Genomic DNA, 24,352 nt, shown 5'->3' with positions numbered 1-24,352 from the left:
ATTAAGGGATATTGATCTAAATGGACAGATAGCACAGGAATGACGCTGCTTTTTTGCTGCAGAAAACATTAGATGTTACAGAAGTAAAAAAAAATTACCAACCACAAGCTTTTGAATGGCAGTGTATTTTTTAAGAGTCTAGGCTAAGTCTAAATGGGTAACTCTTGATTAATCTATTCTAGATACAGACAAAATCAGACTCTTTCTTTTCATACTGAAGCACTGACATGTGTAAAAGTTCATATGGTCAACATTGATAATTATGAACCTGAGCACATCATGACACCATGGGTATTGCTGTTGCTGCATCCTTCACTCCATTGAGTTCAAAGCACTGGGGAACGTTGTCACAAATCGCCTCAACACACGGTGTATCTTTTACTGAGATCTCAGATGGAAGATCACAGCTTACATTACTCAAAACAATAAAGCACGTCACAGATGTATGGTATTTCAAACAATACTGTACCTGTTGGTTCCACTTTCCAACAACTGGTAAAAATGACAATGTAATTTTAGACAACTGCAGAAGTAAAACACAGCCCCAGACCTTAGAAAGACTAAGTCTCGTATGATAAGATGTTCTGTCTTATCCATTTTACCGTGTCAATACCAACCAAAACCATAATGGTACAATAATCAACATTATGGTATTTATAAAAAATAAAAAAAAACTATACAAACAGATTTGATTTCAGTGCTTTGATGATGACTCATGTTTACACTTCAGTTCTCACATTTCACTGTACACGTTTATGAATGGCCTTTCTGAACAGCAATAAGTTGAGTCACATGACAGACTAGGCAACTCCTAAGTTAACTCGTGACCTAGCAGAACAGATCTGCCTCCTTTGAGGAACAGCTCGAGCCCTGCAGAAGTCTGTTTTGACATCAATAGCCTCTATTGTGTATGCAAAAATATCATCAGACAAATGCACACGTACACAAAAACTGGATTTCAAGGATTAGAAGAATGATACATATGTCACTGCCACATGTTTATTTCTAGTCTCTTTAAAAAGCAGTCACTTAAAGAAACAGGCAATGGACTTCAGAAATCATTCTAATATGTTGATAAGGTACTTAAATGTTGAAAAGGATTCAAAGTTCAAAAGAACATTTATTTGAAATAGAAATATTTTATAATATAACTGTCTTTAAATGTCACTGATCACAAGAGAAGCATTGATCAATTTGGATTCTTAGTATATATATATATATATATATATATATATATATATATATATATATATTTAAAACAACTAACCTTTTGGACAGTGTTGCATATTTAATTAAAAATGTAATATTTTATCTTTATTTATTTTGCACTATATTCAATAAAATGCTTGTTCTATAATTGTATCGATTGTTCAGGCAGGTAATCTCAACAAACATTGCTGATGTGGTCTATTACAGAACTAATGTGTGGACATGTGATATCTAGTAAAAGGCTAAACAAATACGTTGGACAGAAGTGGTAAACAAACATTAATGATGATTCAATTTGTAGGGAAGAACATTTCAGCATATCGCAAGTATAGAGGTTTGTAAATGTATTTTTTTCAAATATGTATTTTGGATAATTTTGAACCCAAAAAAAGCTACAGACTGCAGCTTTAACAGTAAAAACAACATTATATTTGAGTCTCAGACCATCTAAGGTAAGTGTACCCATTAGTGTACATGATGAGTGGTGAAAAAGGAGTGGTGAGAGCAGGGAGTTTTGTTTTTAAAGTGTCCTAGGACAAAACAGACCAGTCTGTCTGCATAGCACTCTTTGTCAGACTGGTTATGCGATCGCTACATCAACCAGTGCACTCAAACAATTTCAATTTTGCCAAGTTGTAACACCGCATACTAAGGAAGTTCATGGTCATTTATGTCGTGCAGTGATGGATGAGACAAAAATTTCACTTATACGCTATACGACACTGACCTTAGCACAAGATTGAGGGATGACCTGTACTTATCGGCTCTTCAAAGACAGTCAAGAAAAGTAATAAGATTTTATGACTTTAACATTGTGTGCCATCAAGCAGTGATGTGTCAGTCAAAAGTGTTTATCAGCTGTAAGTAGGGCTGCGCGATATATCATATTAGCATAGATAACACAATAGCTGTGTCCCAATGTGAAGGCTGCGCACTTCGAAGGCTGTAGACTTCGAAGGATGCAGCCTATTTGGCCTTCGAAGGACGCTTCATGTAGCCTTCGTGGGATTTCCTAATTGCGCAACCAGGTGTTCTCTATTACTGCTCCTGGCGCCAAGCAACGGAGCGAGAGTACAGCTGCCACCCTGATCATTCATTTAATGAAACTGAGTAAACAGCTATGGAGAAAGGCTATTGTCATTTTGTTGTTTTATTTTACTGGAAATTTTATGTTTTATATTTTCCTGTCTTTAAATGAGGGGCAATATATAAAATCACATAATTTCAATTCACATAACCACTAAGAAAATATTTCGAGTCATGTATTTTCGGCTCAAGAGTTGGCCAGAGCTGGTTTAATGCTAGAGGCTGCGTCCTGAATAGCCAGATTACACTGTAAACTGTTCAAATATTGGGTGTTAACCTACGTAAATATTGTAATGAAATAAAAAATAATAATGATAAAACATAGGCACATATATAGCCTATATTCAAATGTACCTCATCGTACCTTGATGCGATTTTGTATGGTTTTCTTTTATATATATATATATATATATATATATATATTTATACAGGCTGTCAATCCTATTTGAATATTTTAAACCAGTTGGATATAAAAAGTCCAGTGCAAACGTCGTTACTCCCGCTCGTCGTCGTCAGCTGTCAGTCACAGTTGCTGGGCGACAAGAACAATCCTCCGCAGGCTAGACCGGTCCGAGCGCTTCAGGTGCGCACTTTGATATGGGACGAAGTTGAAGTTAGCAACAATTTGTTAATATTGTGACGGACCAACAATTTGTTACTTTAATTTTTAAAATAACCAGTGGGAGTCTGGGAAAACACTACACATTTTACATTAAACGACACAAAACAAAAGTATATTATAGTTTGTATCAACCTTGCAAACACTCAGAGACCCTTACAAAAATAAACAAATATCCAGAGCGATCTTTTGTGTACACATTTAAAGTTGCATAAAATAATGAAATAATGAATAATAAAGAAATACAATGTACAAGAAATACAATACAAGGCTATAAAAGCCGTTTTCGCATTTCCACTTGACAAAACCATGCAATGCTGACGAATAAGGTAAGATAAATAAGAAAGAAAAAAAAACGAAAAAAACAACAACTTTTGGCTGTTAACACTGGTTTCTCTGGCTATTTGAGTAAATAAACACATAATACTTTTACATTTAAATGTGAATTTGCCGTCCACCACTGAACTCTTGGCCACCCTTTTTTTTAAATAAAAATGCTGTCGTCACCCGCGCAATGATTTATGGGGTAGGATCGGGTAGGATAGTCCGCGAAGTGTCCATTTATGTATCGTTGCTTTCACAGGGAAACGAAGGGTGCATTTGGCGTCGCTTTTAAAACAGGTAAGCCTTCGTCGCACTGCAATGACGCAACCGGCCTTCGAATACGGCCTTCGGAGGATGCATAACTGAATTGGGACAGCCTTCATCCCACCGCGATGACGCAATCGGCCTTTAAATGCGGCCTTCGCGGATGCAGCCTTTGAATTGGGACGTACTTCGTCGCGCGGCTGTGACGCAATCGGCCTTCAAATACGGCCAAGCGTCCTTCAAATACGGACTTCGGAGGATGCAGCCTTCACATTGGGACACAGCTAATGTGTGCACATGGCATGATGTGCAATGTCAAGTATAGGGATCATAGTTGATCTGAATGGAACAGGCCCAACGGTTCAAACCGCACGTGATTCATGGATTAATTTGCAAAGGTTAACCACCATTGAGTGACAGTTAATTTGAACTGAATTTGGACTTTGCACGCTGTTTTCCGTGACCGGGTTCACACGCAAAGCCGCACACGAATAACGAATTCCGTTCTTTTTCATCTCTATTTGAATGGACAGATCAGATACACACAAAATTATGTCAAAATGGCAGTCTCGGCGAGTATCCTTGTAAACACAGTCGATTATGTCTTAAGTGAACAGGCCAAAGGGGACCTTTTTTTCAATTTTTATTTGGAAACACAGTTACAAATTATTTTTTATAGCTTGCCAAATTTGCCACTATTTGGGTGTGAGAAAAAAAACACCATTTTTGTGTGTCTCTTTAAATGCAAATGAGCTGCTGCTCCCATAGGCCTATTTCAAAAAATGCCGACCGAGACCGGAGGTAGTACAGCAATACTTCCGGTCGCACCACCGCCCTCTGCCAAAACCATTCATTCTCAAAATGGACTGTGAACTGCTTGTTTTCTTTTACTGTCTATGGTTTTCTCTCTGTGTCATTCATATATCTGACAAAAGTAAGAATAGCAAATGTTGTCCGTTTTGTTGATAGTTTTCAGGGAGCTGTGAAAACGTCGAAATTGGACAAAGGTAACGATTCATTTAAATGGCATGACACTTGATGACTAAGCTCACACTTACTATATCTAAACAAAATAAATAAATTGAGATGCCTGATTGAGTGGAATGTTAAGTCTTGGTAAGTCCATGAGATTGCAGCAATAGCCGCTTTCCGACCAAGTAGTTAGAGGAACATAGTTATAGGAACTGTCCACTTCTAAACAGTTCTAAGAACTACTTTCCCCCAAACTCGGTTTTGCTGCTTGCGTTCGCACTGGCCAAGTGGCTATAGGAACTGGTAGGAGCCTACCCTACTAGGAGGGGTAACGCAAGCACGGTGACGGGCTTTATAGCGTCATCACTAGACATAGCGCATAGTGCGGCTATTGCAATGTTCCTGTTCTGCCTTGCCGGGACCAACGGAGAACGAACAGCAGCGTTTAAAGATTATGCTTGAGTTCTGTACTGAGAAACACAGAAGACGAAGGCTCCAGCGTAATATGATATTAAGTAATATGATGGAAGAATATAAAAGAGCAGAGCGCAGGAGGCAAACAAAACGACGGGTAAGTTTAGCTATTATTATCAATCAGCTGGTTGAATGCGTTATGTTTTTCTTAATCCTCGTAATGTTTTGCAAAAACACACCGCGTATGGCAGACAGCGTGCTACAAGTTCCGTGTTGACAGTGGGCATGACTTATAAGTTTAACCAATCAACGTAGACCTCGGGAAAGGGAACTAAAAAAGTCCTTGCTCTAGACTAGGTACTGAAAGAGTTATAGGAACTATGGTCTGAGGAACTAAAAAATCCCCAATTTAGTCCGGTCGGAACACGAGAAAAAAAGGGTTATAGGAACGTTAGGTTCTAGGATCTGTAAAAGTCCCTCCGGTCTGAAAAGCGGCTAATCTTACTCTAGATTATGGCTCATTTTTCATGTTAAAAAATGCAAAACTGGTGTGCACATCCAAAACACCCAAACTGGGCTCAGGTGCAGGACAACTGAATGAAGTAACCAAAAAGAAGTGTGAAGTCCGCACACCGAAAGGTACTGCTCCAAAAATGTATTAAAAAAGCAACGTTTCAACCCTCAGGTCTTCATCAGGCACTTTTTCATGTGTCATGTTAACACCACGAATGAAACTATGAATTGTACATCTTTACAGTGAATTCGAACTAACTTTGCTAGTAGGTCTAATAATGAAATTAAGACAAATAATTGTAAAAAAAAAAAATATTTAGACTAAAAACATGAACGGAGTGATATTACATGTTTTAAAAAAATCGTGATGTTACAAAATCCCATTTTACTGTCTGGGGTCTTCTTATGAAAAGAAAATGTATTTCCATATATATATATATATATATATATATATATATATATTTGAAAATATACAGAATAATATGTGTTGTTACAATAGATTATGCAATATATTGAATAATACATAAGGAATCTTCATATATTTAATAATGTGAGACAATATGTACAATATACTTAATTTTACCTTCAGTAACACACTTCATAATATATATATATGGTTAAAGTTCTCCGTCGCTACGTACGAGAGTCTACGACGGATTTCCGTCAATATCAGGGTTCCCCACTGTCCTAATGTCTTAAATTCACTTTTCATAATTTTAAGGCCATAAATATGCTCACATTTCTCAAATAGTGTAAAAAATGTCTTAATTTTAGTTTGAATAGGTCTTAAATTAAAGACGAGGTGTTCACCCTGCCTAGGGGGATGTGATCAAAGCCTGGAGTGGGGCAAAAGTAAAATGGAGTGATGTGCAAATCGGATAACAATCAAGTGCAATATAAACACGTTTTGTGTCAGGGCATCACTCCATTACAACATCTGCTTTCTCCATACACGTCTTTTTGCGAACTGTGTCTGGTGTGATTTAACTTCTCCCCAGTTGACCACGGAACCCCGCAAAACACGGAAAGCCATGAAGTGATAAATAGGGTTGTTTCTTCTTTGGGTTGAAAAGGTATGCAATAGCCTCTGCATTATTTTGTCCTCCAACTGCAACTCTTAGCGCTTTCACCGGAAAAGAGTTTACCCTACTTTCGGTCTTGGCGGCAATTTTGTGAAATACGCCTATTCTCCTTTCCAGAAGAGGGTGATGTCTTTACAGATTGTGCTTTGGATGCTCTGTTCGGATACTTTTACTAACACATGGAGATCACCAACGTGTTTCACTAATGCCAGTGCCAGCAGCAGGGCTGTTCAGGTCCCATGACGGCACCACTGATTTTGTATCAAACACAATTGGGACCCTGAATAAGCTGATTCCATGCAGTTAAAAACACAGATTGCCTCATTGTTTAGGCTTGAATTGAGATGGTCACTATTTCCTGATAGGGGTCAGGCAATGCATAGCAGCTCACTCATTTATCAAGACAAATCTCATTATTTAAGGTAAAGAATAGGTTATACACAATCAATCAATTTGCTGGGTTTCTTACCTCAGTAACGGGCAGCTCCAGCTGCACCAGATCTTCTGGCTTAGACACAGGGGCCTGGAGAGCCGTGTCCAAAAGAAGAATCCCATTCAAGTCTTTCCTGCAGCCGACAGCGCAATCATCCACAAACAGCACCTTATCCACAGCTGGGAAGTACTGACACCTCACTCGGCCCCCAGGTTTTGCTGTCAAAAAACAGACAGAGAGGGAGAGAGGATGATCATTAGCGCTCAGTGTCAATCTTTAGATCATGACGCTTTGCTACATTATAGGCTACCTATTATTATATGCATATCAAATAATTAATCAAGTAACACAATAGCTGATTTTACATGATGGACCCAAATAATCCATGTGTAATCGTAATAGTAGTACAGTCGGGCAAAAAAGTCACATGTTAAGCACATAAAAGGAATAAGACACTAAAGGCAGTGACTAAAGTAGTTGCAGAGCCAATGACAATCTAAATATTCACAATATAGCACAATGTTCCTTTGCTTATTTTTAAAAGGCAACCACATTTACAATGTACACTACATGCAAAAGTTTGGGGTTGGAAAGATTTTTCTTGTTTCAATGTTTTTGAAAGTAGTAGTAACCAGAAAAAGTGAGAAATGTCATTCTGGAATCACATTCAAAATGTTTTCCAGCATCCGTTACCATGCATGAATGACAGGACGGCGAAACCGTATGCAAAATATGACTGAATTCTGATGAGTAGAAAAGTTGATAGTTGCTCTATTCACAAGCAATCTCTACAAACATTTAGTCTACTTTAATGCATTTTGAATCACTTAACAAGAGGAGAGAGGAAACAAGAGCAACAGCCATCCCCTAAATCTACTCCCAAGTGCCTGTTAGTGTTCTCAGAGGGGAAAAAAGGGAAAACCTCTAGTGATGTGCCCCTACTTTCTGCCTAAAGATATAGCCTTGTTCTTGCACACGGGATTTACAGCAAAGAATCATAATGTCCTATGCTGTTACCGATCATTCTTTGCATTTCATAAACATCCATGAATAAATTGGTGTTTTTAACTCAAGAAAGATGAGTACACAACAAAAAGATGAGTCACAAATCCACTTCTTTCACTCCTAACACCACTTTCTGGGAACATACCGGTACATAAAATTAAACTCCGATGGCAAGTTGTCTCTTTCAGATTAGTCCTACACTAGCTAAATGACAAGTCACATTCATAATTTCTATTTTAAAACTTAACTTAAATATGGCCCTAAAGTTATCTGAAAAGTGCCTTAAAGGCACATTCACAAATGTTTACACATGAATGAAGGTTTGACAGAAGACCTTCAAAGACGAGTCACTGCAAAGACACGGTTTACAATCATTTAGTTTCGTGTTGTCCTTTCTTTAAAATATTTCACCTTGCTATCTTATACATTTAATGAGCCGGATATTTCATAAGAGTAATGAAACAAACAAAATTATACTGATTAAATAAACATCAGGGAGACTAAATTTGTCTGAAAGAGGGACTGTTTAACCCATTTGAATAACAATGCTTCGGGCAACAATACATAACTCCAGTGTAATTATGTATGCATATTATTACGCAATTTTAGCATTATCACACACTATACTAGTATATATGTATAAAACCACTTAGTCTGACCAGTGTGTATTAAACGAACAACAACTATACAAGCACTCACTCACATTAAAAACGATGTTTAACTACAAATCGGCACAGAAAGCACTCGAACCTTCTCAAACCACACATACGATTATAAAACTAATCAATAAGTCTAAATATATTTGTAGAAACCAATTTTACAGTCAGCTGTCACCTGTCAGGATTGACAAACATGAGCAGTGTCACTGATCCGTAGCAAGCTAGGCTACCGCTAGGCTAACGTTAGCATTTTAGCTAAACCTCTGTCAGCTAATTTAGAACCAAAATCAATACATTGTTTTCTTTAACAGTCGAAACCTATGATAACATGCACAATAAACCACTGACATGTATTAAAACATTGGTTGGATTACACGAACACAAAGTTCGACAAAGACACACACACACACACACATCTACGAGCTGATATTTGCTACTGTTTAGATTAGCTTTAGTAACGTTGCCGCTTTACACCCAACATCATATCAGCTTTTAGATCGTGTCTTGATTTAGTTTTATTCGACTATTAAATACAAGAAGTGTAATGTAAATAAACACTACTGATATTTACATAAACTGTGAGTTTGATAGCGTGGCAATGTTTACACTGATCCGCCAGCATAACAGATCCAGGAGGCCCAAACAGCAGGAGGCCCAAAGACTGGGGTATCACTGACAGAACAACAACTGCACGAGAGCGAGCGATTATTCTCACAAAAGCCTTTAGCTTATCACATAACTTTAGACCCATCAAGAGTGAGGGACCATCCATTATGGGTCTGAATAGTAAAGAGTTGATTTTAAAACACTGCTCCATCAGGAGGCCCTGGAGTGTAGGATCATTATCAAACAGTCCTTCGTCGCACAAGCCTTTCCCATCAAAAAGCCCCAAAAGGTCCAGAACGTTTGGACACAGCCCTCCTACGAGAATCCAAACACACGAGTCATCCCCGCAACACAGCACCACCAAATATCAAACACACATTTTGACACTCTCCACCTCCACCGCGAGTTATGAGAGGAAAGTATCTCCCATAAGCCTCATCTATGAGGAGATCCAGCCCAGGATTCAGTTGTGATAAGATCCAGGTCGGCCGGGATAAATCTCTCAGAACCCGTCCGAACCAAAACTCACCGTGCAGTGCGGAGGCCTGTAAAATAGCCCCGGAGGTGCCGTCGATGACTTTGATGCTTCCCCGGCTGGTGACGGCCAGAATGGCGTTAAGGGCCGGGTGGTAGGACAGACTCCGCAGGCCCTCCTCATCGCAGCGCAGGCAGCCGTCCCTCAGCACGACCCAGTCCGGCGAGCCTGGCGAGGCCGCCGCCGCCGCCGCCATCTTCCTACTATCTTCCCTTCCTGCCTTCCCTCCTCTTTCAGTAGCACCTCCGTGGACACGACTCGACGAGAAAACGTTAAAGCAGAATCCCGAAGTACCGCTGCGCTTCCACTGCGGGCTGTAAACCTCCTCCCGATACCGCAGGAGCAGCGATTCACCATCAGCGGAGCGAAAACCAGCGGCAGCTTCTGCTCACACTCTCAGCAGGGAAACGGAACTGGCGTAGTCACTGTATGATCGCCCTCCGAACCTCAAGGGGCGCTGTGACTAACTAACTAACTAACTAACTAACTAACTAACTAACTAGATAGATAGATAGATAGATAGATAGATAGATAGATAGATAGATAGATAGATAGATAGATAGATAGATAGATAGATAGATAGATAGATAGATAGATAGATAGATAGATAGATAGATAGATAGATAAATAGATAGATAGATAGATAGATAGATAGATAGATAGATAGATAGATAGATATATGCTGTTAAATAATTGATTAGAAAAACAACACTCCTGTGTCCCTGAAACAATCACTATACATAATCACTTTTGGTTAAAGTGCTCACTGTTAAATCTAATAACCAAGCATTTTAATGAATATTAAATTAACCAATAAATCATGTGATTAAGTAATATTATTCCCAGACATTAAGGAGATTCATGACAAAGAGTGTAATTACAGTGTCAATAATTTTTAATTTGATTCATGGTGTATGAATATTATAACAATTTCCAGACTCAATTATTTCAGCTAAACTAATATGGTAACATATGTCTGCAGTGTACACATTACCAGGTAGAAAGTTGTTTTTTAATTGAGTGTTCTACAAGTCTTTCCTTTTTGGCTACATTTCCATAAATAATATACACCACAGCCATATAAAACAACCAATTCAAGGCACCCATAATTAGCAGACATATTTAATCCAAGCTATATTGCCTGCATACTCTCTTTTCCCATGTGGAGTTCATAAATTAAAACTAAAAACTGATAAGATGGACGTGATTGTACTGGGACAACCTACAACAACAACAAAATCCAAGTTATCACCATTACGTGTGGTGACGTAACTTCTGTTAGCCTATGTGACCATCATGCTTAACATAATCTTTTACAATATAAAGTTCTCAATTTTATTTTCATTTTAAGGTAAAACCAGGGCTCCAGATTTCAGTAGCAGAGGGATCTCTGCAAACAGGTCTTCCACAGTAAAATATGCAGATTTTTATTGTGTACAAAATTAATGGAAGCAGTTAAATACACTAATGTCTGTACACGTCAATCCCCCAAAGCATATAGGATTATAAACAGAGTAAAAGAAAATGAAAAAAGAAACAGCCAACTCCTTCTCAGTCTTCATGGAATATTTCTGCTGTGTACCTCTCCATAGAGCTCTTTGTAAATGTCCAAGCAACGAGCCAAACAAATCCTGTGGTCAATTCAGACTCCAGTATACAGAGACAAAAAGTAAATGTACAAAAGAAAGATGGGATATATGAGAAGGGGTTTCTTTGTTTTGAATTCATCACCGACGAGTAAAGAAGCAGCACTGTATGCAGCCCAGAATACTCCAAAAAGCTAGAAAACAAAATGAAGAGAAAAAAAAAATCATCCATCCACATTTTTACATTTAAGAGAACCTTTATTTATACAGTTATACATTTAATTCTCACCTTTATAAGTGTAGAGACGACTTCAAAGCCCCCAATGACCAAAAGAAGTGGAGCTATTACAATGAGTGGGAGCAAAGAATAGCCAATAACTCCAAGAACTTGCCCATAAGACACCTATTAAAAAACGTTTACAACCATGAGTGGGCATCCCTTTACATTCATAAAAATCATATAAAATCACTAAACAAGATATAAATACCTCTCCACCCAGCACTCTTGCAAGAAGGAAAATCGTCAGTGATCCAAATATCCAGATCGTAATAATCCAGGAAACAACCTGTTTGGTCAAAACAGGGTATAATTACATAAAATAATAATCCAAATTTGGGGCATTTCTGCTTCTGTTTTGACTAATTAAATCATGCAAGTGACAAAGTAATACTGAAGTGAAAATTACACTCTGATCTTCATGCCTTCTTTAAAACTACTTTAGTACAAAGTTATTTGCACAGTAAACTATTATATTTATTTTCTTAAAATTGTAATACTTAATTATGTAATTAGTAATATGGAAATCATTAAAAAAAAATACTGATTTATGATGAAAGAATGGTCATAAGCATCTTGACTATATATACATACATATCACACCTATGGTCAAGATACAAAGACTGGACACATGTCCCAGGGTTAACCTCCCTATATATATATATATTAGTACAAAAACAAATAGAAAGAGTACAAAAGAAGACACAAAAACTATGGTACATTTTATAAGGGAAAGAACAAACAGTATCAAAAACAGTATCAAGAGCTTAAAGGGTAACTAAACACCAAAACAACTTTTTTTAGTTAATGATCTGTAAGAATGGAGCTTCATAAATGCTGTTCATTGATTCGAGTACATTTTTTGACAATTGAGTATAAAGTGTTTTGATTTTCAAATATATGGTGTAAAAACGTCTGAGTGCTGCCCTCTTCAGGTTAAACGGAAAGCTCCTGCAGTAGGGGTACTTTCTGACGTAGCGAACTCTCAGACGCCACTCTGTCACACCCTTGGTGCGAGCTCACCACGCCCTTGGCAGCCCCTGGTATAAAAGCATCTGGTTCCGTCAAAACTACTGTAGCGAGTCAGGAGTTGGATTTATGAGTATTGAAAACGATCAGGATAGCATATATTAGCATCTAGTTAGCATAGCATTTATATAGTTATTTATGAAAACAATCAGGATAGAGTATTGTTGCATCTATTTAGCATAGCATTATATAGATCATTTAGATTATTTTGTGTAGCTAGTAGCATAGTACGGTTAGGATAGCTTCAAGTTAGCATAGACTTATCAGTGTTTAGTACAGTGATCAGGATAGTAACGGAATAGAGGTGGACATGGGCTTCTCCACACAGCTCCACACGCAGTGCCAAACACTGCTCGTCCTGCATGGACTTCTCCACGGCAACGGCGTCTTGATGTGAGTGATCATGGATATTTTAATCACAATTTATGGTTAGGATAAAGTTAATCCTCTGGGGTCGACAAACGAGCCGGTGTATTTTGCTGGATTTTTTCACATAGCGGCAGAATATAAATATGAATACATGCCCACAGAGCGTGCGCTATTGAGGTCAACTCGACGACAAAACTCATCAGATGCCGGTCGCGATGCGGGAGTTAAGACCGCAGTTTGAGCCAGCGGCTCGAATGGATTTGGCCCTGTGTCTACATACAATTCACCCTGATCCACTTCAGGTGAGTGAAGGTGAGGGAGAAAAGTCCTCGACTTCAAATGTCCGCTCTGTTGCAAAGGCAGCTACTTGCGTCACTCCAGTCTCGCTCTATTTTAGAGTCTGACAGCAGCTGTCACTCACGGCGGGTCTCAGGTGCACGCCCCCTGGCCCCGCTGGGGTCTGCCCATTTTTTCAGCATTTTTCAAATATTGCTAGTGGGTGGAGTCAGGCTCTGACCAGGGGTTCAGTTACTCTTTAAAGGCAAGACCTTCATGAATTATAGACCATGATACTTTGTGTAAAGTTCTGTTCTAATGATGATTGATATTTGGGAACACCTGGCTTTCTGATTTCCACAAAGACTGCATATTTCATTAAAAGCCTGATGAGATGAAAACAATGTATGTTAAGAGTATAGGACATAAACACTTTCAATGGTACAAAATGTTAAGTGAAGTTAGACATCCCATGGCACTTTAAAGTAGAAAATTCTGTTAGAAACAGTTAAAGATGCTTAAATATTCCTACGCAAAAAAAAAGGAATTATGTTAATTGATTGCAGTAATAATCATAAAATAATTTTTCAAACTAAATCTACCCTTGACTCACCCTGAACTGTCCGTAGATGGAGATCATGGAGAACAGCAGGACGACAGCAAGCGGGCCCCAAAAGTCAGGATTGTCCCTCACCACCTGTCTGTTAAAACCCAGTGATGGCATGGGCATCAACACACACCTGATCTTATAGTAGATGTCCTTCAAGTCAATGTCCAACTCTTCCCTGCACAAACAGAGAAAATCAACAAATTCAACCAGAAACTCTAAAAGCAATTGTGAGATCAAGCAAACATCAGAAATCGAGTCCTAAAAACTCACAGGAGCGGTTTAGTGTCCTCTGAATCTTCTTCCTCCACTTCCAGCAACCATCCATAACCCCTCTGCCTCAGGAAAGTGGTGGCGTATGTGTCCCTGCTGGCCTCAGGACCCATATTTAGTGTGATATCTGGTGCATCGATGGTGCCACTGAGCTCTGGGGGATAAGAGTTTGTTTTAGGTTCAAAAAGCTAACTATTGCATTCACATTGGGAACAACAAAACAACACCCTTGTCATGTTGCATTAAGAAGCTTAATCATACACAATATACTAGGGGATATTTGCATTAATGTATGTGTAAATCATAAACACAACACACAAATACAATATAATTTCACCATGAATCCGATTTACATATCAGATCAGAGGTGTATGGATGATTTGGGGCCTTTATCTACTGTACCTTCAGCATCCGTCGAGGAGACGAAGGTAAAATCTCCGTTGGTGGGAGAGAACTGCATGGCTGACAGTGATTACAGCACGAGCTTTACTCACAAATCACACACCGCCGCCGATCGCGCACCTTCACACCATTGCCACGTTTAACGATTCCTACCGATCAGCTTTCGGACTACTGCTGGCTCAAAACAGTCATGGAGGAAGCAGGAAGTTCTGAAAAAAACACAAGCGACACGTCAAATCCTGGAGCAGAGCGGAACGGGTAGTCACGCGCTCCGCCCAGCGCCAGAAATGAGCACCGACACCAACAACAAACATAAAGCACAGAGACGGACGGACAGCAGCACCACGTGACCCTTTTGCAAAATTAGAATTACATGACACACAGTTCACCTTGAGACATATGCCTGTCTGACCGTGTCACATCTTTCTGTATTATTTAAATGGAATTAACTTATACAGTTGAGATTGTAATGGCAAATTGGCGATGCAAAAATATAAAACATATAGTTCCTAGGTCACGTTTTGCCGCTAAAGTCAAAGCCTTGCAACGTCGAACGGATACTTTAATAATAATATGTACACATAAGTTAATGTGTAAGTATATTATAAAATATAGTATAAAGGAAACATTAAAATATCGAATGGCTTCCCTTTTTTCCATCAAATTTCAAGCTGACTTATTTTGCAATCATTTTAATGGAATATTATTTTAATGACCTATTCATTGGCAATATGATGAATAGGTCGTTAAAATAATATTCCATTAATGCCAAATAATATATAGCTAAATGCAGAACCTAAATGCATTTAGAGAGTTCCGCTTTTCTGAAATTCCTTGTCCCGCCTCTTCCACATTTCTGGTCTGTGATTGGCTGTCTGTGCCAGGCTGGCCAATAGGGCTGTGATGTCACGTTTTGCCGCTAAAGTCGAAGCTCTGGCTGAAAAGGTAGTCAGTCACTACAGCGCGAGTAAAAGCTCTTGGTAAGTGTTTATTATACTTGAAATACTAAGTTTTCCAATGGTTTAATTTATAAATGACTAAGGTGTTAGCTAATTAGCCTTTTCCTCGAGGAGTTTAATCGGTTTAGTTTCACGAGAATTTTTAGTGTGTTTTGTTTTGGAGGGATTTGGCGGTTACAGTTTCTTCCGGACAGATGCATTATTAACATTATTAACATATTAAAAGTTTTTGTATGTAAATAAATGGTTATCGTTTTTCAATCTTCGTCGAAGTTGGACGGTTAGGGAATGTTTTCTGTTGCCTTTTAGAGATTTATGTTCTACAGTGGATCATGTAACGTTATTTCAGACCACCATATCTTTATAACGTTACATCAGTGATCAGGGACTTTTTATTTTTTGTCTTCATCTGATAGAGTGGTTCAGACTGGACTCTGATAAACCAACATCGTCAGGCACCTGTCCTTCCAGACAGACAACATGGGAATTCAAGGCCTGTTGCAGTTCATCAAAGACGCCTCGGAGCCTATAAATGTGAAGAAGTATAGGGGACAGACAGTGGCGGTAGACACGTACTGCTGGCTGCATAAAGGAGCTTTTTCATGTGCAGAGAAACTTGCTAAAGGGGAACCTACAGATCAGTGCGTTGTTTCAATTATTTGCATGCAATATAACTAATTAAGTTGTTGTTCGCAAACACCTAACATAATTTTGCAGGTTAAAATGTGAATTTTTCATTCTAACTTTCTTTGTGTGTCCATCAGGTATGTATCCTACTGTATGAAGTTTGTGGACATGCTGCTTTCTTTTGGTGTTAAGCCCATCTTGGTGTTTGACGGACGCAACTTGCCCTCCAAACAGGATGTGGAGAAGTCCCGGCGCGAGTAAGAACTCAGCAAAATACAGGGGGAAAAGTTCATTAAGTTAGTTGACAATTAAGATTTCTTTATATATATATTTTACTAACAGGCGTCGACAGGCAAATCTGCAGAAAGGCAAACAGCTTCTGCGGGAGGGTAAGCTATCGGAAGCCAGAGAATGTTTTACCCGCAGTGTTAACATCACCCCGTCAATGGCACATGATGTCATTAAGGTGAGACCATTGCACCATATATTTTTTTTAACAATATTTCTTTTGGAATCAGTCAAATAACATTTATTGAAGTAGTTTTACTAGTCTTTGTTTAGTTCACAGTGAAATTTACACAATATTAGAAACTGAACAATGAAGATTTCCTCTTGTTATGATTGTTGGCATCTTTTCATTTGCATCTTTTTGCTGTTTTTCAGGCCGCCAGGATACGTGGAGTGGACTGTGTTGTTGCTCCATATGAAGCAGATGCCCAGTTAGCTTTCCTGAACAAATCTGATATCGCTCAGGCAGTGATCACAGAGGACTCAGATCTGCTGGCCTTTGGCTGCAAAAAGGTATCAGTGCAGAGGTTCTTTATTGAGGAAATACACGGTAACACTTTACAATAAGGTTCATTAGTTAACATTAGTAAATGCATTAACTAACATGAACTAACGATGAGCAATGCATTAGTTACAGTGTTTATTACTCTTTGTTAATGTTAGTTAAAACAAATACAGCTGTTCATTGTGCGTTCATGTTAGTTCACGATGCATTAACTAATACAAACTTTGATTTTAATAACGTTTTAGTAAAGGTTGGAATTAATTTTAACTAAGATTAATAAATGCTGAGGAAGTATTGTTCATTCTTAGTACATGTTAACTAATGTAGTTAACAAATGAACCTTATTGTAAAGTGTTACCGAATACACTTGCAATGACTAGTGACCACCCACTGGAGTCATGCAAGTCTGCATGTGACACTTGTTGTGTCATATTTGCTGTCTGAACAAGGCAAGTTTTTTTTTTTTTTATTATTAACTTGAATTATAAATCTTTGTATCACTGGAGGATGCTGACTGTCATGCTGGAAAAAAATTGAGACAGTGACTTAATTTATTTTTCAGTGTTTTATTTGTTGGGACAGTGACTTAATTTATTTTTCAGTGTTTTATTTGTTATGCTGTTTGCAGGTGATTTTAAAGATGGATAAACAGGGTAATGGATTGGAGATTGAACAATGTCACCTGGGCCGTTGCAAGTCGCTAGGCAACATCTTCACTGAGGAGAAGTTCCGTTACATGTGCATCCTCTCTGGCTGCGACTATCTGCCATCTTTGTACGGCATCGGTCTCGGAAAGGCATGCAAGCTTCTCAGGATGGCAAATAACCCAGATATTCTGAAGGTGAGAGAAAAAAAATAGGTTAGAAACATGTAGTATATGCTGCCACAACAAATCGTTACATTTGTGCTTTGGCTGGAACGATACACCAAACCCACGTTCGCATCATGATTCTGTTCGTATCACAATTTTTGACCCAGGAGGGGGAGGAGGGGGGAGTTTAAAAAACCAGTGTGTCACATTGTGGCAACAGTGTGTCAGTCAAAAAAAAAGTAAATAAATGACTTTCGAGTGAATTCTTACAAAAGCGTGCATCGAGTATGGTAAACACGGAAGCTTGAATGTTTGTGTGACATGCTAGGACAGACCTCATTGGTTCTTGTGCATCACAGGCACATTTGAGCTTCTTTTTTCCTTTTCCTTTAATGGCGGTTGCTGATTGGCAAGCCCACTTGAAAGTGCATACCGCCACCTATTGCATTACCCCGGCATGACAGCTGATGTGAAATAAAGGATCAGGCTGAGGATAGCTGATTCAGTTAAAAAAAATACTTAATCAGCCCCAATGCTATGATATCCTTAGTTTATGCTCAGTTAACCACCTTGTAATTTGAAGCTTATTTCATATTCAGACTATGACTGGTCAGGCATAATAAATCAGAACTGGGCGTTGTTTCATTTATTTATTTATTTTTTGGCCGATCTCTATTCCTTTTAATTATTGAAATAAATGAAAGAAAAGAATTGTGAATAAATAAATTTCAATTGTATTGAAATCTGTCATGCAGGTGATAAAAAAAATGGGTCAGTACCTGAAGATGGACATCTCTGTGCCAAATGAGTACATTGAGGGTTTCACAAAAGCCAACAACACATTTCTGTATCAATTGGTCTTTGACCCCTTGAAGAGGAAGGTGGTTCCTTTGAACCCTTACCCGGATCACATTGACCCTGCTTCTCTCAACTATGCAGGAACGTATCTTTTATGGCGTCATATATTGAAAAAACACAAACTCCTCATCTTACATTTTCACTTAATTAAAAAGAATCACTAAATTGCTTTTGCATTATAGATGATGGAGCTGTTTCTAAACTTTTGTAAATATTTTTGTTTGTGTTACAAAGCTCTGTTTCTAACTTAATCAAATAAATACAGTAATGTAGGAGATGAGAGTGGGCTGGAAATGGCTCTTGGGAATCTAGACATTAACACAATGCAAAGGATAGATGACTTCAACCCTGATGCACCTCACACTCAGGTAATGTGGTCATCTTAAATGTATTTTTGATTTTTTTTTTTTTTTTTTACTTTTGGTTAATTTCATAGTGAAACAGTGTTATATATATATATATATATATATATATATATATATATATATGTATATAGGACTTATTATTAATATTTTTAATTAGCTTTTGGTTACACTTTAATTTGTGTCTGTTACAGTGTAATCATGCATGTAAGTATTGAGTAATTAACAAGTAATTAATATATACTATTAGGATTAAAGTTAGGCTTTTTTGTAATTATGCATGTTTTCCTGTTTTTTTCTTGTACAGTTATTACATACAACAAAGACACCGTAAAATAAAGTGTTACCTAGTTTTTTTTTTTTGTAGTTTTAGCAGTTTAAGTACTTTAACTTATTTCAGTTATGTAACATTTCTAATTTTAGTAGTTTTTCACACTTATTTTATTTCTGATTTCACTTTTCAAATAATTTGTAATAGTTTTTGTATACCTGAGGTTTACCTCTCCTCCTTTCCAGCCCTCTAAAGCTGCTCGCAGTAATACTTGGGATGAAAGATGTGACAGAAGTGGCTCATTACAGATGAGTATTTGGAGCAAAAACTATGAACCAGGTGTCACCCAGCCACAGAGTCCTTCCTCCCCCAAAAGACCCCCTCCCACCAGAGGCAAAGAGAGGATCATCAGCGTGCAGAGTTTAAAATTGCCCCAGAGACCATCACAGGTGAAAAGACCCCATGAAGGTAAGCAGACCTCAGTGCCATGAATATGAGTCATAAGGATGGGACTGATTCATTTAATAAGACACCAGACGGGGCATGTTTATATGTAAAATTGTCCTTTTTTTTTTCTCCGGAAAGACACAAGCCTATCTGTGGACGACCTGTTAGGGCAGTACTCAGCAGGTGTAAAGAGACGTTGTCCTGAAATTCTGCCCACTGCTGGGCCTCTGACCACACACACAAGTGTCTCTAAGGAGAAGGGGTGTGACAGCACAGCTGGAGAGTCTTGCCGTCGAAATCGATTTGCAACATTGTTGCAGTGGAGGAACCGATCAGAAGAGGGCACTGGAGAGCAGGGCACACGCAGCAGGTACAAGAGCATGATGGGAAACTTACCAAGGGAATGTATACTGTTGTTATCGCAAATAACTCCTGCTAGACCTTAATTTTCTCATTACATACACAATCAAGGGTTAAATTCGGCCTAACACAATGGCATAAAATATGTAGTACCACATGTATTGGGAGGCCTGTTGGTTGTTCCTTCAACTCCAAAATCCCAGCTTAACCTCTGCTGACAATAATGATATGATATGACATCTCCATCAGGTTCTTCTGTCATGGTGAATCCAATAATACAGAGGCACAGAAAGACTCGCCAAAACAAGATTCACCTCAACCTGTGGAGTCTCTAGAGATATGTGCCTCGCAATCTGAAGATGACACTCCAGAATTGTGTCAGGACCCTGAATCAGAGAGAGATCAGGCCAAAGATGAGTTGTCCAGCCCACCTGCATCTCCGTTTCACTCTGCCAGGCCTGCTAGTTTGGGTCTTGGAGCCTTTAGTTGGTCAGGAAGCACCAGAGAACTCAGTAAATCTGCTTCACATCCACCCACTGTCACCACAGACAGACACCGGTCATCCTCCACACCTTCAGGGTTGTCCATCCTGCAGCAGTTCCACAGAAAGAAGGGCAGCTTTTCCTGTGCAGGATCTGGGCTTTCTCTCTCATCCTCTCCTGTAGAAGGCACAGAGGATGCAGAGAATTCTCCTGGGTCTCCTCCGTCTCAGGACAGTGCATATTTCTCTCAGTCCAGCAACATCTCAGCTGGTGTGGAGAACTCCCTAGTCACAGAGGACAAGTCTGATAAGGTGAATAAATCTCCTTTGCTGTGTCCGAAATCTCCACTCAAACCACTACTCACTACCCCTATGTTGAGGGTAGGGAGTAGAGCACTATATAGTGAGCTCACCAGCATAATAGGAACACCACTTTCGGACACTACTCGATCGTCTCTCGGCGCTGTTGATTACATCATCTGTCAGCTGGTGCCGAGCCGGCTCTGGGCTAAATAGATTTTTTAAAATAAATACATTACATTATATTGAGCTTATTTCTCCAAAATCTAAAAACAAAGTCATTTCTGTTATAATGCGCTTCTCCACACATGATTATAACTTATTTTTAGGAGATGTAGGGCTTGGGTTAGTGACCATCGGTTGTACACTACTTGTCAAAATGCATTCTGGGATACATTGAGTGGACTATATAGGGTATAATCATAACTATACATTCGGACAGCACTACAAAATGGCGAGCACACTATAAAGTCCACTACATAGTGAGTAGTAGTGGGTGATTTCGGAAACAGCACTTGTTTTTTTTTTACTTTGAAAGATATGTTTGACCCACAAATGTAAATTCTGTTATCATTAATTATCCTTATGTCATTTTAAACCTGCATGACTGTCTTCTGTGGCATGTGAAGGATATTTTGAGATGTCTCTTTCTTTCTTTTTTTCATACAATGGAAGTCAACAGTAACTAAAGCTGTTTGGTTTGCAGCATTATTTGATGTCTTTTATATTCCACATAAGTAATATAGCAAATGATTGCAGATTTTTTTTTAATTTTAGGTGAACTATCCCATTAATGTGCTTGCTAAAATGTGTATTAATTAGTATTTTGCTGATCTGGAAACTTCATAGAAATTAGTGAAATCATTAACAGGTCATGGGCAATTCTATAGTGAATAATCTTCAAAAACGAATTTAATAACATTGTTAAATGTGTCTATAGCACTTTAACTCACAATGAATAATCATTTTCATTCTGTACTTTATAATGTTGAGATGCCTAAATCCGCTTAGAATTCAATTCACATATCATTAAAATAACTGACTTTAGTTCGTGTATTATTTGTAGTATATGAATTGTATTATCTGCCATTTATCAATTATCAGCCATAGCATCTAAATAATATAGTTTAAATAGCGTGATTTAATAAAATAGATCAGAAATTCCTAATATTAGGCATTTCAGTAATAAGCCAGTAAGTGACACATTTGCAACCACCCCAACACCCCCCATCATCATTGAGGTCAGTAATATGCCAGTAAGTGACACCTCTGCAAACACCCCCAGCATCATAAAGGTTTTCCACGGGCAAACCACTCACATTTTTAGAAAATATGTACAAATCTGATTATCTCTTTTCTTTTTTTATTCTCTTTGAAGGAAAAGGAGAGCGATTCAGATGTCTCCAACAGCACTAGCAGTTCTCCCACAGACAAGCTGAAGCCTGCTCTGAACAGAACAAAGGCACGTCCGTCTAATCATGACCCAAAACCACAGTCTGCATTTCCATTTCCTGACACCTTCCATATAGTATTGGGGAGGGGAAAAAATTAAACATTGATGTAATTTTCCCCCACCTCCACCCTCAGTCTGACTTCCTACACCTTTGTTTTAGGTTTCAGGGTTGTCCCGGAAACGTCCTAGTGGGCCGGTTAAAAGTGGTAAAATTGAGACCTCCGCTCCCGCCAGGCCTAGCGGTCTGAGGAAGAAACCAAGTGGTAAAAAAAATACTGTCAACAATGAGAACAGTCCAGGCCTGCAGGCCACCATCAGCAGCCTCTGGGGGGCCTTCAGCTTCAAGAAGTAAGTTAGCCTGTTTGTAAGTATGTTTATGTAACTAAATGATTCAATATGGCTGAAGACAATCCCTCACACTTTCCAATTTCATATTTTAATGTTTATTCATGGCTGAGGCAGCAGGATAAACATGTTAACACTAAAAGACTGAACTAATGGGAGTGGTGCAGTAACCCATTTGAGATGTGAACAACAGAGGTGTAACTGATTGCTTGGGTACAGTGAGAGTTGTTGTAGTAGTTTAGGGAAGGGTGGTGTTATTTCATTATGCAATGTTGCATAATGAATGTTAAGGGTTAGAGGTAGGCTTGAGGGGGAAGGGCTCATCAACATATGAATACACATTGTCAATTTAAAGCAACACTAAGTAAGATTTTCTTACCTTAAAATAATTTTTCAGAAAAAGTGAAAAGTAAAACTTCCGAAATCTCTGTGTAAACAATGAGTGATGTATACGCGCGAGAGATCACTTCCGCGGCTTTCCGGTGCATGCGCAGACAGAAGCGCCCACTCCCATAGAGTAGAATAGACGTGACTGTGATTACAAGAGGTAAAAACGATATAAATACTGTTCTTTTTCTCACACAAACTGCTCGTTTTGTGTCTTGGGCCATCAATCTATACTTACATTTACGAGTCATTAAATCATGTTTAATTTGGACTTCTCTGCGCATGCTCTTTGAGGAAGACCCCATAGACCACCATTATATGACTGACAGACAAGAACGGTTTGAAATAAAAATTGAAAATACTGTGGAAACACAGACACTTACACTTTGGATGCCCTTGAGGTAAGCTAAAACATTTTCCCTTTAATGTAGCAACAGATGCCTAAAGCTCAGACGGTTTCTACTTTAACTTACAGAAAATGAGCGCGTTCCACGTTCTTAACCCGATTATGCTGAATAAACTGACAATGCATGTTGCCATGTAAACGCATTAATCCGTTTTCCTTTATCAGAGTCAAGTCATAAGTTTAAGTATAAACCGAGCGACTTACTCTGATTTCTCCCGGCATTTAAAACACAATAACCTGCTTTCTTTGGGCTTATTGAAGTGCACATGAAGTGTGAAGTGCAGGAGGACAGAGAGCACTGGTTGGAGGACCTATATCGCAAACTCTCTTTCTTGACCCAAGAAATTATTAAAACGTGTTCTCATCTAGTGCAGAAGAAGACCTTTTTTTACCCCACTATACCGGTAAATAACCTGATTTAGCCTATTAATAAAATCTCCACCTTTGCTAGCAAAATAGAAAAAGAATAGGCCTATAATAATATATAAAACGAAGTAATAATTAGACAAGTTAGCCCCACCCCCTCTCACAATAATATCGTGTATTGCCAATCTCACAGGCTGACGTTAGGATGACATGAGGAGCATATCGCCCAACACTACTACACTGTTTACCTCAGCAGCTGACGGCCGGAAGTAGTTCTACCTGTTTTGTAGAACCCGGAATTAAATGTAAAACCCTTATTAAATGTCTGTGCATGTGTTTATTTAAGGGATAATCCAAAGTTAAGCGCATCCAAGAAAGGAGAGCCGATGTCACCAGCCAGGGAGAATGTGATGGAAACGACTTAAAGAAATACGACTGAAGCGGATAAAGAGATTCTCATCATCGCAGAATGATGTCATCTTATCAATCAAATAATTGTTTCTCTTAAGAGTAACAGCCAGTCTTTAAAAACATACTGTGTATGTTCATGCTTTTTATCATAAATAAAATAAAAATTGTATTATAA

At 38.5% G+C, this 24,352-nt stretch overlaps 3 protein-coding genes across 13 annotated transcripts in view; 1 reads left to right on the top strand and 2 right to left on the bottom strand.

Moving 5' to 3' along the window:
• birc6 (baculoviral IAP repeat containing 6) overlaps positions 1-10,133 on the bottom strand; it is a 92,590-nt gene extending 82,457 nt beyond the window's left edge. For all 11 annotated transcript variants that reach the window (XM_039669528.2, XM_039669561.2, XM_039669570.2 and 8 more), the window contains exons 1-2: positions 9,716-10,133; positions 6,953-7,134 (exon numbers count right to left, since the gene is read on the bottom strand). In XM_039669528.2, the coding sequence (XP_039525462.2) occupies positions 6,953-7,134; positions 9,716-9,917 (384 nt within the window). In that variant the 5' untranslated portion in view covers positions 9,918-10,133. The remainder of the gene's footprint in view (positions 1-6,952; positions 7,135-9,715) is intronic.
• Positions 10,134-10,593: 460 nt separating this feature from the next.
• yipf4 (Yip1 domain family, member 4) lies at positions 10,594-14,802 on the bottom strand. Its single transcript, XM_039669597.2, has 6 exons — positions 14,541-14,802; positions 14,139-14,292; positions 13,872-14,043; positions 11,796-11,873; positions 11,597-11,710; positions 10,594-11,501 (listed from the first exon to the last, which is right to left on the bottom strand). Exons 1-6 carry the CDS (start codon positions 14,596-14,598, stop codon positions 11,364-11,366), a joined length of 714 nt encoding a protein of 237 aa, XP_039525531.1. The 5' UTR covers positions 14,599-14,802; the 3' UTR covers positions 10,594-11,363.
• Positions 14,803-15,389: 587 nt separating this feature from the next.
• exo1 (exonuclease 1) lies at positions 15,390-24,352 on the top strand. The gene is made up of 14 exons (XM_039669614.2): positions 15,390-15,520; positions 15,916-16,140; positions 16,264-16,383; positions 16,469-16,592; positions 16,790-16,927; positions 17,548-17,760; positions 18,486-18,673; positions 18,854-18,956; positions 19,467-19,689; positions 19,807-20,038; positions 20,278-20,821; positions 22,188-22,271; positions 22,423-22,610; positions 24,113-24,352. The coding sequence occupies exons 2-14, from the start codon at positions 15,980-15,982 to the stop codon at positions 24,189-24,191; spliced, it is 2,397 nt and encodes a 798-aa protein (XP_039525548.2). The 5' UTR covers positions 15,390-15,520; positions 15,916-15,979; the 3' UTR covers positions 24,192-24,352.

This window comes from Pimephales promelas, chromosome 15, assembly GCF_988280905.1.
Source record: "Pimephales promelas chromosome 15, fPimPro1.hap1.1, whole genome shotgun sequence".
NCBI classification, from domain to species: domain Eukaryota; kingdom Metazoa; phylum Chordata; class Actinopteri; order Cypriniformes; family Leuciscidae; genus Pimephales; species Pimephales promelas.
This window is presented reverse-complemented; position numbering and strand designations above follow the sequence as displayed.